Source organism: Onthophagus taurus, chromosome 6 (genome assembly GCF_036711975.1).
Source record: "Onthophagus taurus isolate NC chromosome 6, IU_Otau_3.0, whole genome shotgun sequence".
Classification (NCBI taxonomy): domain Eukaryota; kingdom Metazoa; phylum Arthropoda; class Insecta; order Coleoptera; family Scarabaeidae; genus Onthophagus; species Onthophagus taurus.
The window spans coordinates 20,170,608-20,184,177 of NC_091971.1; the positions used below are offsets into that span (position 1 = coordinate 20,170,608).

General features: G+C 32.7%; 1 protein-coding gene across 1 annotated transcript; it reads right to left on the reverse strand.

Annotated features, from left to right (window-relative positions):
• Positions 1 to 539: 539 nt before the first annotated feature.
• On the reverse strand, positions 540 to 12,557 carry LOC111419773 (uncharacterized). Its single transcript, XM_071196521.1, has 2 exons — positions 12,045 to 12,557; positions 540 to 617 (listed from the first exon to the last, which is right to left on the reverse strand). Exons 1-2 carry the CDS (start codon positions 12,555 to 12,557, stop codon positions 540 to 542), a joined length of 591 nt encoding a protein of 196 aa, XP_071052622.1.
• Between the last annotated feature and the right edge of the window lie 1,013 nt (positions 12,558 to 13,570).

Here is a 13,570-nt window from a genome sequence, read left to right on the forward strand (position 1 = left end):
CAACAATAGATCTTTTATAGAAAAGAAATTCTTATAGAAGTGGGCTGGTACACTAATTGTCCATGAAAAAGCGATGCCCATTACACCAATACGGTTCCCTCAACATAAGGTCAACTTCTTTTTTTTCAATCGACCATAACTAAAAACTTCACAACCAATCTCTTCCAATTAAAAAAGCTTTATTTTTTTATCTGTAATACATGTCCATATCATACAAGCGTTGTTTAATTGAATGCTTAACATATTTCCAACATTTGAAGCATTTTCTTTTCTATATTGCATCTTCTTTTATATTAATCTCCATAAATAATCCCCTGCTCTATTCAGAAAAATTCAGGAGTTTTTACTCGTCTTTTCGAAGTTATAGATATTTATTAAAATATAAATATTAATATATTTATCAACTCTTTTTGAATAAATCATTTTTCTATGATTCGTAATAAATTAATAAAGATAATATAAACAAATATAGCTTAATCAGCCAAAAATGAGTGTCTCATACATTATTAATTTTTACATCAATATTACGTGCTAAGGTTTCATTTAAAACGGATATCATAATCAATATCGGTTTTTGTTACCAAAACTTCCGATTCACCGCGACATCGTTCACCTTCCTAAATCAAAAAATTCTAATAACCTTAATAACAGTATATTCATCGAATTAAAATTATAATCTAAAGTCGATTAATGTTGTTGTTTAAGTACAGGTAAACTGTCTATGATGAGTAATCACTTTTAAGTTGTGTGGAACACATTTTACAAAGTGATTAGTGTGACATCGTGCATTTTGAGATGTTTATTAGTGACCTGTGTTTTAGAACATGTTTTAAATTTTAAATGAGGAGAAGGTTAAAACGTCACTGTTTTAAAAAGAAATTAAAGTAAGTCAGTACATGTCTCTAAAGATTTGCAACTCGTTTAATGAGGTCGATCGTTATTTAAATAACAAATATCCAAAAACAAAAAATAAACATTCAAGATTAAAATGATGTATTATAGCGAATTTTTAGGTCAAACATTATTTATTTATTATTTTGTTTGCTAAAACATCCCATTTCTTTTTGTTTTTTTAAATAAAAACATTGTTTATTCTTGGTAAATTTGTAAGATGAGTTATATAACTTAAAGAAAAAACTAAATTACTTCTTAAAAAATCACTTTTCATGCAAAATAATCAATATCAATAATTTATTTATGTATTTCGATTTATTAGTAACAAAATGTAATATATTTTGTGGTTTAATCCGATTTAAAATTTAAATATTTTACTATCTACCGCATAATAAAATAATTAAATGGATTACTATTATTTTTAGATTGTTAGTTACATCATAACACAGTTCATAAATTAATCCATAAATAAATCAACTTAAACGTGGCGATTTAAATCAATTTGACTTGATAGTAGTTCATAAATTGCTACTTTCTAAACCTAGAATCATATACAAATCGAAATGACCGCAAATCTTACATGAAATGTAAGAGTGTTAACGCAAAACCGCACGTAGTAAAATTATTGGTTGGTTTTGGTTAAGAATTCATGATCGTTTTAATGAGTTATGAAGTCAAAATCAAGGTTATTACTGAAAAGGTTAAGTAGAATGAATAAATGTGTATAAAGATTTATAAAACTCTTAAAAGTTTTGCCCCATTTTAAAAAAAATATAAATATCCTCATAATGAAGATTGATTAGAGAAAATGATCGCGTGGAAGAGCTATTAAAATTAATTTCAATAATACCAATTAAAACTTTAGAAAATAGCTGACTATTTTTCACAATTAAAAAATGATTTATATTTTTTTATAGAATGTGTGTCATCAATTATGATGGAAATATTATCCTGTTTTTATTTTGTCGCAACAACATACTTTAAGAAGTAAAAGTGCATTGCTTACTGTATACAAAATATTGAGCTGTCTCCCCCTGAAGGGAAATGTAACAACTCCTTACCTACTTTGCAACAAGAGATTCTATTCCACCAAACTAAAAACTTTTCTTACATTAGCTTTTTCAGCTTCTTCTTCATCTGAGTCGTATTCTCATAAGTGAAAAATCGTGATTCCATGTTTATGAGCTTTCTTTTACTTTATTCTTCCATAACTAGCGGTTTTGTGCCTCGTGAAGTGCGCTTCTACAGCTTTTTCAGTATTGATATGTTAGTGTATCTGTCTGTCCAGGCTAGCACCACATCTCGAAAACCTCAATCCTTTTTCTATCGGTGTCTTTGATAATCCAGGATTCGAAGATCGCGAATATAATGTAGGATTGGTTGATCTTTCCAAATCTTCGTCAAGTTGGTCATGGCAACTTTAGCTATTCGCTATTCGTCTTCTAATTTCTTTTCTGCATTTTCCATTTTTGGATGTGAGTGCAAATATTAGAGATTAGACCACCAAGTGAAACTCCCCCGTTGAAACCTTTCAATTCAACCACAAGTGCTTCCATTTGACGCAGTCAAACACCTTTTTATAATCGATGAAATACAGCATCATAGGCGTATTGTATTCTCGAGATATCTCCATTAATTGTCTGACATTAAAAATCTGATCTTGTGTCAAACGTGCTTGTTCAGGCGGTATTTATGGTTGTAGATAGTTGTTTAATTGTTGTGGGGCCTTTCTTGTGTATGGCGATGAAAATTGATGGTGTCCAACGTATTTTGGCCATTGTCCTGTTCTCCATACTTTGTTGCATAGATTTAAAAACATTTTTACAGCCGCATCGTCTAGCACTTTAAAATTTTCTGCCTGTTTTATCTGCTCCACTGCTTCCGCCTTAGTTGTCTATAGGTGACGTATAGCTTTTATCACTTCTTCTTTCACGATATTTAGCTCCCAATGTCCCTCTTCCCAATTGTTATTTGCCTTCTGTCTGTTTTTCTGGTCAGAATAAAGCTTTTCACAGTACTGTGTCCATCAATAAACCATCATCTCGTCTTTCCATATATATTCTATTGCTAACGTTCTAGGTTTGAATTTCTTTGTTGATTGTTACAGCGTTCTTCAATTTCTTTGCATATGTTTTTGATATAGTCCTTTTTGGTCTTTTCGTTTCCATTTTATTGCTACGTTTAAATCCCAAACAAGTCAATTTCCTGTTAATCACTGGCGTTACACAGTATAATTCATACAAAGAGTAGATTTAGGTGATTACGTAGTTTTCTTGTTCCTATTAGCTATGTGTAATTGATGCCTAAAATAATACCGAGATACTTCATTTACAAGTTCATTGGATTTCCAAAGAACAATAGCATTCTGGGACTACCGATTTTTATTCGTCTCAAAAGAACAAGAAAGCATCTCCTAACATTTCCTACTCAATTTCAACTCTTACCTCCAAGCTGGGGAACCACGGAAAACTAAATAATCCTGTAGCAGACTGCAGAATGAATCCCAATGGGAGACACGGTCAGGACTGATACAAACGGAAGAAAAGGACCTCCAAAACAACCTATTCTAATACACATAATCAAATAGACCATCTATTAATAGACAAAAGAACAATACCCAATATACTGGATGATCATTGACTAGTTAGAGGTAAAATTTATGTGCAAAATTAATAGTAAAATGCAACATAGGACCTACAATCAGGACAAACTTAATCTAGAGAAATTTAAGGAACCAATTGTACGGGAGAAGCTACGGGAGGAAATAGAGAGAAGATTACGAGAGGGAATCGATGGAACACAGTTTCGTCATGGTTTTTCATGAGAGAGAGAGAAGAAGAAGTATTTAAGTAAACTCTGACAGAAACTATACACGAAAGAAGGGAATTTTTGAAAATGACTAACTTCTGAACATAAAAATGGACTTCAACGATAATAATACAAGAAATGCGTATAGATTTATGAAACAATTAAGACAAGGATATAAATTCCATATGAAGATCATACGATCTACGATCTTTAGGAAGATTAATTTGGAATAAGTCCATAATATGCTCTATTTACAAGAATAGATATAATAAGATACAAGAATACATACCGAACCAGCGACTACAGAAGTGTGCAGAAAATAAAGATAGTATCAAACATGATTGCGAAAATGCCCCAACAATTCACGATTCAGAAAACACTCGCAGACCACCTGGGAATATGACGTTGATTGGCTAGATTCAAATTAGCAGGTTTTTGTTCTTGAAAGAATTGACTTATTCATCAACTCTTCTGCTCTGTTTTTATTCTTGGCCTTTCCTTTAATTTTGGTAGGATGGCCTTCCCATCATCACCCCGATGGGCATCATTTCCTCACCATATTTGACCTTAATTTTTTTAATTTTTGATATTACTTCATCTGCTCCTTCAGTTTCTAGTCAACATTTTTACACCCAACATCATTTCCACCCGTTTCTCGTTATAATAACAATAATAATAATTTATTGTTTCCCAAAAGGTTACAATTACTACAATACCAATAATTTGTGTAATTCCAATCCTTTTCCCCAGCCTCTCCCTGTCTTCCTTCGTCCCCGTTGCTCTTTATGTTCTTCTTATTTTAGATTTTCAAGTATTAAGATCCCCAAATGTGTCTTAAAGAATTTTGTATTTACTGAAAATACATCGAGTTTTCGCTATAAGAACAGAGATACTTGTGGTCGAGTGAAATATTACGGACAATAATATGATTCTGTGTGTATTCTCATTATTCCTACATTATCCATTGAAAACACACTTGATTATCTTATAGAGATATTAACATGAAAATAGCTGCACTATAGACATGACACTCAAGGGATTCATATACACCAATAGATAAAACCTTACAAGTTGTTATTGCTGAAGATACTTGCTGTATTCCATATTTAATAAAATATAACAAGTGGCATAAATTAAAAACAAATACAACTTAGTTTGTTTGCGTTATTCAAACACACATTACAATTGGTTAAGCGTTATTACTGGTCATTTAACTTTTATGTTGATCGTTTAGTTTTTTACTGAGCAATTAAATAATGTGCCGTGAATGAGTAGTTTTTAATAATTGGTAGTATACATATAAAAATCTACATATAATTTTTTCAAAGAATTGGTTTTTGTTGTCAAAACCATCAAAAGTTAATATGATGCTTAAATTTTATGCACTTCTTAAGCATTTATTGCTATATTGAGCGGACGGTAAGTTAATATTTCCCTCCGGTCGACCCAATTATGCGTCCTTTAATCAACTGCAATCTTGCAAGAAATCTGTAAATTCACTTTCACCGACAAAAAATGTTAAAAATAGCAGTTTTTTACTCGAAACGTAACAAATTTTATATTTAACTATACAAGTTTCCCCGGAAAATCTTTTTTAAGGTTAATTTTACTAATTTCACTAGAAACTAATTTTTGAATCGAAGCGTCAATATTAATTATAATTAATCATAGATTTTCAATAATTGGTAAGTTTTTATGGGCAAATTCATGCATATCAAGACAACTTTTAAATCGAGAATTTTTAAATAAATCACTTCTGGGAAATTGTTTAAAAAATGAACAGACATTTTTCAGAAACTAAGGATAATTGTAGAAATCCAATTAAAAGTAAACTATCTTCTTTATTTTTATCTTTCGGAACTCGATAATCGGAGAGCCAAGGTCTGCCAATTGACTATGAGATCATTTTCTGTATTAAAGTTGAACATAAATACTCTAACCTGCAATTTATTGCAATACTAAAATAAATTGGTTGAAAAACATTCATATTTCTATCTCAAAGTTAAAGTCTACAATATCAATTTAATTTTTCACAACTTGTGCAACTCAAAAGTATAAGAAATTTGTCGAAAGTTGTCAAGAGATGATTCGATTACTTAATAGAATATTTAAATAAAAATAAATTAAATTAAAAAAATGATACTTAGGAATGTTTATGTTCAAACTTTTCTCTACATATTTGGATATTTCAATAAAATTGAGATTATCCGAAGGTTTTTCAAGAATTTCTAGAAAATAAAAACGATATTTAGAAATTTATAACAATTTCCAGGGATAACTAGCTAATTCTAGAGTTATTGTGATGATTGTTAGGATTTTGGAAGAATATCCAGAGAATTTGAGATTTTTTGGATATCTCGAAATACTTAATAATTGCGAAGTATGTCTTATAGTGTTCATAGAGATTTCTATGAAGGTTTAAGAGATCCTGAGAATTTTAAAAATGTTTAAGTATTTCTGGCGAAATTACGCATTTTTAAAAGATTTTCATGAAATTTTTAATGTTATCTATCGATATCTGCGATTTTTTATTATATTCAGAGAGCAATGCAAAGGATGGCTATGCTACCCGAACGATATCTAGATATGATTATATATTTCTAAGTACGTTCCAGTATACCCCAGTATTTCTAGATGATTACGAAGAATTTTGAGTTGATATGGAAAGCTATATACAGATAGCATTATCTCTAAGAATATCTAGAAGCTTATAATGACATTCAAATATTTTAAAGGATTTGTAGATGTCTTTTAAGGATTTTCAGATGATCTTTAGAGATTTTCAAGGATTTTAAGGAATTTTTGAATCATTCTAACGGTCACAATAAAATTGCCAAAGGATTTATAGGTAATTTATAATGATTTTCATGGATATCCAGGAATTTTGAACAATTTTCAGAGATTCTAAGGAAGATTAGAACGTCCTAAAGCTTTCTAGGGACATTTAAAAACATCCAGAAATTTTAATGCTTTCCAGAGCTTTTAAGACGATTTTCGTGATGCTCTAGTAAAGCCAACTATATCTAGCTGATTTTTAAGAATGTTCATTTGATCAAGCAATATTATAATGATATTTAAGAATTTCTGACATATTCCAAAGGTTTTCACAAAATTGGTAAAGGATTTTGACAGATTCCCAAGAATATCCATAAATTTAAGAATTTTTAACTATTTCCAGAGATATCTAATAACAGTTATGAATGCATAATAAGAATTGATTGAGTTGATTTGGAAAGCTATATACAGATAGCATTATCTCTAAGAATATCTAGAAGCTTATAATGACATTCAAATATTTTAAACGATTTCTAGATGTCTTTTAAGGATTTCCAGATGATCTTTAGAGATTTTCAAGGATTTTAAGGAATTTTTGAGTCATTCTAACGGTCACAATAAAATTGCCAAAGGATTTATAGGTAATTTATAATGATTTTCATGGATATCCAGGAATTTTGAACAATTTTCAGAGATTCTACGGAAGATTAGGACGTCCTAAAGCTTTTTAGGGACATTTTAAACATCCAGAAATTTTAATGCTTTCCAGAACTTTTAAGACGATTTTCGTGATGCTCTAGTAAAGCCAACTATATCTAGCTGATTTTTAAGAATTTTCATTTGATCAAGCAATATTATAATGATATTTAAGAATTTCTGACATATTCCAAAGGTTTTCACAAAATTGGCAAAGGATTTTGACAGATTCCCAAGAATATCCATAAATTTAAGAATTTTTAACTATTTCCAGAGATATCTAATAACAGTTATGAATGCTTAATAAGAATTGATTGAGTTGATTTGGAAAGCTATATACAGATAGCATTATCTCTAAGAATATCTACAAGCTTATAATGACATTCAAATATTTTAAAGGATTTCTAGATGTCTTTTAAGGATTTCCAGATGATCTTTAGAGATTTTCAAGGATTTTAAGGAATTTTTGAGTCATTCTAACGGTCACAATAAAATTGCCATAGGATTTATAGGTAATTTATAATGATTTTCATGGATATCCAGGAATTTTGAACAATTTTCAGAGATTCTAGGGAAGATTAGAACGTCCTAAAGCTCTTTAGGGACATTTAAAAACAACCAGAAATTTTAATGCTTTCCAGAGCTTTTAAGACGATTTTCGTGATGCTCTAGTAAAGCCAACTATATCTAGCTTATTTTTTAGAATTTTCATTTGATCAAGCAATATTATAATGATATTTAAGAATTTCTGACATATTCCAAAGGTTTTCACAAAATTGGCAAAGGATTTTGACAGTTTCCCAAGTATATCCATAAATTTAAGAATTTTTAACTATTTCCAGAGATATCTAATAACAGTTATGAATGCCTAATAAGAATTGATTGAGTTGATTTGGAAAGCTATATACAGATAGCATTATCTCTAAGAATATCTAGAAGCTGATAATGACATTCAAATATTTTAAAGGATTTCTAGATGTCTTTTAAGGATTTCCAGATGATATTAGAGATTTTCAAGGATTTTAAAGAATTTTTGAATCATTCTAACGGTCACAATAAAATTGCCATAGGATTTATAGGTAATTTATAATGATTTTCATGGATATCCAGGAATTTTGAACAATTTTCAGAGATTCTAAGGAAGATTAGAACGTCCTAAAGCTCTTTAGGGACATTTAAAAACAACCAGAAATTTTAATGCTTTCCAGAGCTTTTAAGACGATTTTCGTGATGTTCTAGTAAAGCCAACTATATCTAGCTGATTTTTTAGAATTTTCATTTGATCAAGCAATATTATAATGATATTTAAGAATTTCTGACATATTCCAAAGGTTTTCACAAAATTGGCAAAGGATTTTGACAGTTTCCCAAGAATATCCATAAATTTAAGAATTTTTAACTATTTCCAGAGATATCTAATAACAGTTATGAATGCCTAATAAGAATTGATTGAGTTGATTTGGAAAGCTATATACAAATAGCATTATCTCTAAGAATATCTAGACGCTTATAATGACATTCAAATATTTTAAAGGATTTCTAGATGTCTTTTAAGGATTTCCAGATGATCTTTAGAGATTTTCAAGCATTTTAAGGAATTTTTGAGTCATTCTAAAGGTCACCATAAAATTGCCAAAGGATTTATAGGTAATTTATAATGATTTTCATGGATATCCAGGAATTTTGAATAATTTTCAGAGATTCTAAGGAAGATTAGGACGTCCTAAAGCTTTTTAGGGACATTTAAAAACATCCAGAATTTTTAATGCTTTCCAGAGCTTTTAAGACTATTTTCGTGATGCTCTAGTAAAGCCAACTATATCTAGCTGATTTTTAAGAATTTTCATTTGATCAAGCAATATTATAATGATATTTAAGAATTTCTGATATATTCCAAAGGTTTTCACAAAATTGGCAAAGGATTTTGACAAATTCCCAAGAATATCCATAAATTTAAGAATTTTTAACTATTTCCAGAGATATCTAATAACAGTTATGAATGCCTAATAAGAATTGATTGAGTTGATTTGGAAAGCTATATACAGATAGCATTATCTCTAAGAATATCTAGAAGCTTATAATGACATTCAAATATTTTAAAGGATTTCTAGATATCTTTTAAGGATTTCCAGATGATCTTTAGAGATTTTCATGGATTTTAAGGAATTTTTGAGTCATTCTAACGGTCACCATAAAATTGCCAAAGGATTTATAGGTAATTTATAATGATTTTCATGGATATCCAGGAATTTTGAACAATTTTCAGAGATTCTAAGGAAGATTAGGACGTCCTAAAGCTTTTTAGGGACATTTAAAAACATCCAGAAATTTTAATGCTTTCCAGAGCTTTTTAGACGATTTTTGTGATGCTCTAGTAAAGCCAACTATATCTAGCTGATTTTTAAGAATTTTCATTTGATCAAGCAATATTATAATGATATTTAAGAATTTCTGACATATTCCAAAGGTTTTCACAAAATTGGCAAAGGATTTTGACAGATTCCCAAGAATATCCATAAATTTAAGAATTTTTAACTATTTCCAGAGATATCTAATAACAGTTATGAATGCCTAATAAAATTTTTTAGAGATATTTAATTAATTCCAAAAATATCTCGGTATTTATAATAATTTTCGTGATTGATGTAAAGACCTCTTTCTCTCTCTGTGGCATTACAACCCGGGAGGGTCTTTGTTACCTTTGCAATTTGCCTCCATTCGCTGCAGTCCAAGATTAGTTTCTCTGGTCGTTCAACATTTAGGGTCCGTAGATCCACTTCAACAGCCTTTCCTCTAGGGACTCTTCCCATACCAACTTGACGATATATTTGTCACATTTGATGTGACCAGCCCATCTTAATCTCTCTGACTTTATTACTTTTACTATATCTGGCTAGTTATGTATATGTATAGTTCTTCCAGTTCTGTATTAGTTCCTATTCTATACTGCTGTGTGATATTGTTGTCCGTATGTCTAAAAATTTCTCTTTCTGTAATTTTCTGTCCCATTCTGTCATTTAAATCTGTCTTGTTGTAATCGTAAATTTTGTTTTATCTTCGTTGATTGGTAATGCAACTTCCTTTGCAGCAACTTCCAGTTTAATGAACTCTTCCGTGAAGGCGATAGCTATATTTCTATAAGTACGAAGGCTTTCACGGCCGGTGTGAATTAAACTAAGATTAGAACTAAAACTAGAACTAACACTAGAAACTTTCGGGTTTTGCCGTGCGTCTTTTAATAAAAGGTTTGACGTTTCGGATGCCATGTTGCAACCTTCTTCAGAAACTGGTTCGAAGTGACGAGATCAAAAAATCGGTAACTATATATAAGTCGGAAAAAACTAATTAATAATCAGTTAACGCTAATTACAAACTAATTAATAACTAATTGCGTCGCGTCCGGTGTGAGGCGGGAAGAGGTCTTCGTGTTCACCACCATCTTCCATGTTCTGCTAAGCTCCCAGCCATCCTCTCTGTTGACGTTATTTTTATGTCGGTGAATCTCTATGGCTTCTCTTGTCAGTCTTTGGTAGTATCTGTTGTCCCTAGCCAACACCTTTGTTTGTTCGAAGTTTATTCGGTGCCCCTCTGCATGGCAATGTTCCGCAACCGCCGACTGCTGGATCTTCTTCAGCCTTACATCCCTCTCATGCTCCTTGATGCGGCACTCGACGTTGCGCCCAGTTTGGCCAACATAAATCTTCCCACAACTACACGATAGTCGATAGACTCCCGCTCCTTTTAATGGAGTTAGTTTGTTCTTGGCTATCGGGAGTGTGTTCCGAATTTTGCTGACCGTGCCGTACCGCACTACGATGTCGTTCTTCTTGAGGTGCCTAGCAATTCGTTCCGTTACACCTGAAACATAGGGAAGACAGATAAATCCAAGTGGTTTTGTACTTACCGTGTCCTCTTTCTGTTTTTGCTGCTTGATGGCCTGGTTGATGTCCCTCGAAGTGTATCCATTCTTCTGCAGCACGCCTCGTAGAAAGTGTTGCTCCTTCTTCAAGTTCTCTCCTTCACATAGTCTCGCTGCTCGCTGAAATAATGTACGGATCACGGACCTCTTCTGTTGGGGATGATGATGTGAACATGCCTGTAAATACCTGTTGGTATGGGTCTTCTTTCGGTATACACCAAGTTCTATATCTCCATTTGTCGTCCTGGTGACCAACACATCGAGGAAAGGTAGTTTTTTGGCAGTTTCTGTTTCCATGGTGAACTTAATCATAGGATGTTGAGAGTTCAAGTGATCCAAGAACTCTTGGAGCCGTTTTTGACCGTGTTGCCATATCACAAACGTGTCATCCACTTATCGGAGCCATAGTTTTTTTTCCACTGGCTCTTCTTCAAAGCGTCCTCTTCGAATAATTCCATGTAGAAATTAGCTATAACTGGCGATAGCGGAGATCCCATGGCTGCCCCTTCGAACTGCTCGTAAAATTCTCCTTTCCAGCTGAAATACGTCGACGATAAGCAATACTCCACCAGATCTGGCACGTATCCTGGTAAACCCTCCGGAATGAGTTTTCGGCGAAGGCCCTCTACAGCATCCTTAACTGGTACCCAAAAAGGGATTCCACATCGAAACTTATCAACATATCCCCAGCATCCAGCTTTACACCTTTTACCGATTCCACAAAATGTGTAGAATCCCTGACATACGATTCCGTGTTACCTGTAAAGGGGGACAGAATCTTTGCAAGATGTTTAGCCAGCTGGTATGTTGGGGAGTTGATGGCGCTGACGATAGGGTGGAGGGGGACGTCTGGTTTGTGAATCTTCGGTAGTCCGTAGATTCTTGGTGGTACCGGCGCCTGCTGTTCTGCTGGAATTCCTGTGGATTTTATCAGTTCTTTTATTTTTCTAACGATTTTGTCTGTGGGGTCCTTCTTGATCTTCCTGTAGGTGGCTGGGTCCAGTAAGTTCATCATTTTGTCGTCGTATTCTTTCCTGTCTATAACAACGGTGACATTCCCCTTGTCTGCTGGTAACACGACGATTTCTGATTTTTCTTTTATAGATCGGAGTGCCTTCTTTTCACCAACCGTCAAGTTGGATTTTGGTGGTTTTGCTGACTTCAATACTCTCGCAACTTCTTGTCGGATCTCTTCGGCTTTCAGTGCAGGCATCCCTCGAACAGCTGCTTCCACTTCGCAGATGATTTCCTCCTTTGGGACCTTCTTCGGGGCGATTGCGTAGTTCAATCCTTTGGCGAGCACAGAGGTTTCGTCTTTCGTTAGTGGGACATTCGATCTGTTAATGACGATTGTTTCTACTGGTAAACTATTACCTTTCTTCTTTTGCGACCGGCGTTCCAGAGATTCAAACTTCTTGATGTGTGTGTCACGGGTCTTCTGAAATTCGCGATTAGCCTTCTCCATTGTTAGTCTGTCCACTTTGTCCCAGTCTTCTCCGGATATACAATTGGAAAGTGAGAGGTGGAGTCGTAGTAACTTCTCACTTATTTTTTGTAGATAATTGAAAGTCTTGTGGATTCTTTCTCTTAGCAGTGCTTGTTCTGTCCTAATCAAAATTCTACGTGCTGCAGCGGAGTCGATGTGGTGCATCACCTTCAAGAAGGTTGGCGTTACTTTCTTCTCTCTGTATCTTCGTAGAAAGGCCAAACTGCTCAACAGCTTGAGTTGTCTAATTCGTGAGTTATCCAAATCCTTGATTTGTTTGTTGATATCCTCTCCATAACGGTTAATAATATAAGTCGAAGACTTTTTAGTATTTTTAAAGACGAACGTTTCTGTGTTTGTCTTTTGCACGACACTTTCCAATACGATGTTAAAGAGGAGTGAACATCTCCCTGTTTGAGACCATTATTGATTGCAAAGAAAGGTCGACAGTTTTTTTTTCAAGCCTTACCGCACTTCTAGATACGTTTACAAAAGCTTTTGTGAGATTAATTAATTTTTCCGGTATGCCTAGTTCTGCCTAGCTGGTGCAATATTTTGTTAAATTCCCAGCGTTTCTCCATTATAAAAGTTAATATTTGATTAAAAGATTTCAAAGGATTATTTGTAAGGACTTGAAACGTTTTTATGGTATTTCTAAAGATGTTCAGACATATCTAGGCATTTGTTATGATTATAAAGGTTTCTTTTGAAGCTTCTTATGGAGATCGATTTATGTGTTATTTTCATTATTTTTCAAGGTTATGTACGAATGTTTTTGTGTATATAGAAATAATTATGAATTAGTGATAGTTAGGAATTTGCACATATTTCTAAACATTTCAAGAGAAATTCTGTGATTTCCGGAGAATTTCTAAAGATGCTCAACAATATCTAAGGGAAAATTTTTAAAGGTATTCAATTTCCGTGAATATATTTTCAAGATTTTCAAAGCATTTTCAGGTAATTTGTGTGGACTTTCATGGTTACCTTTA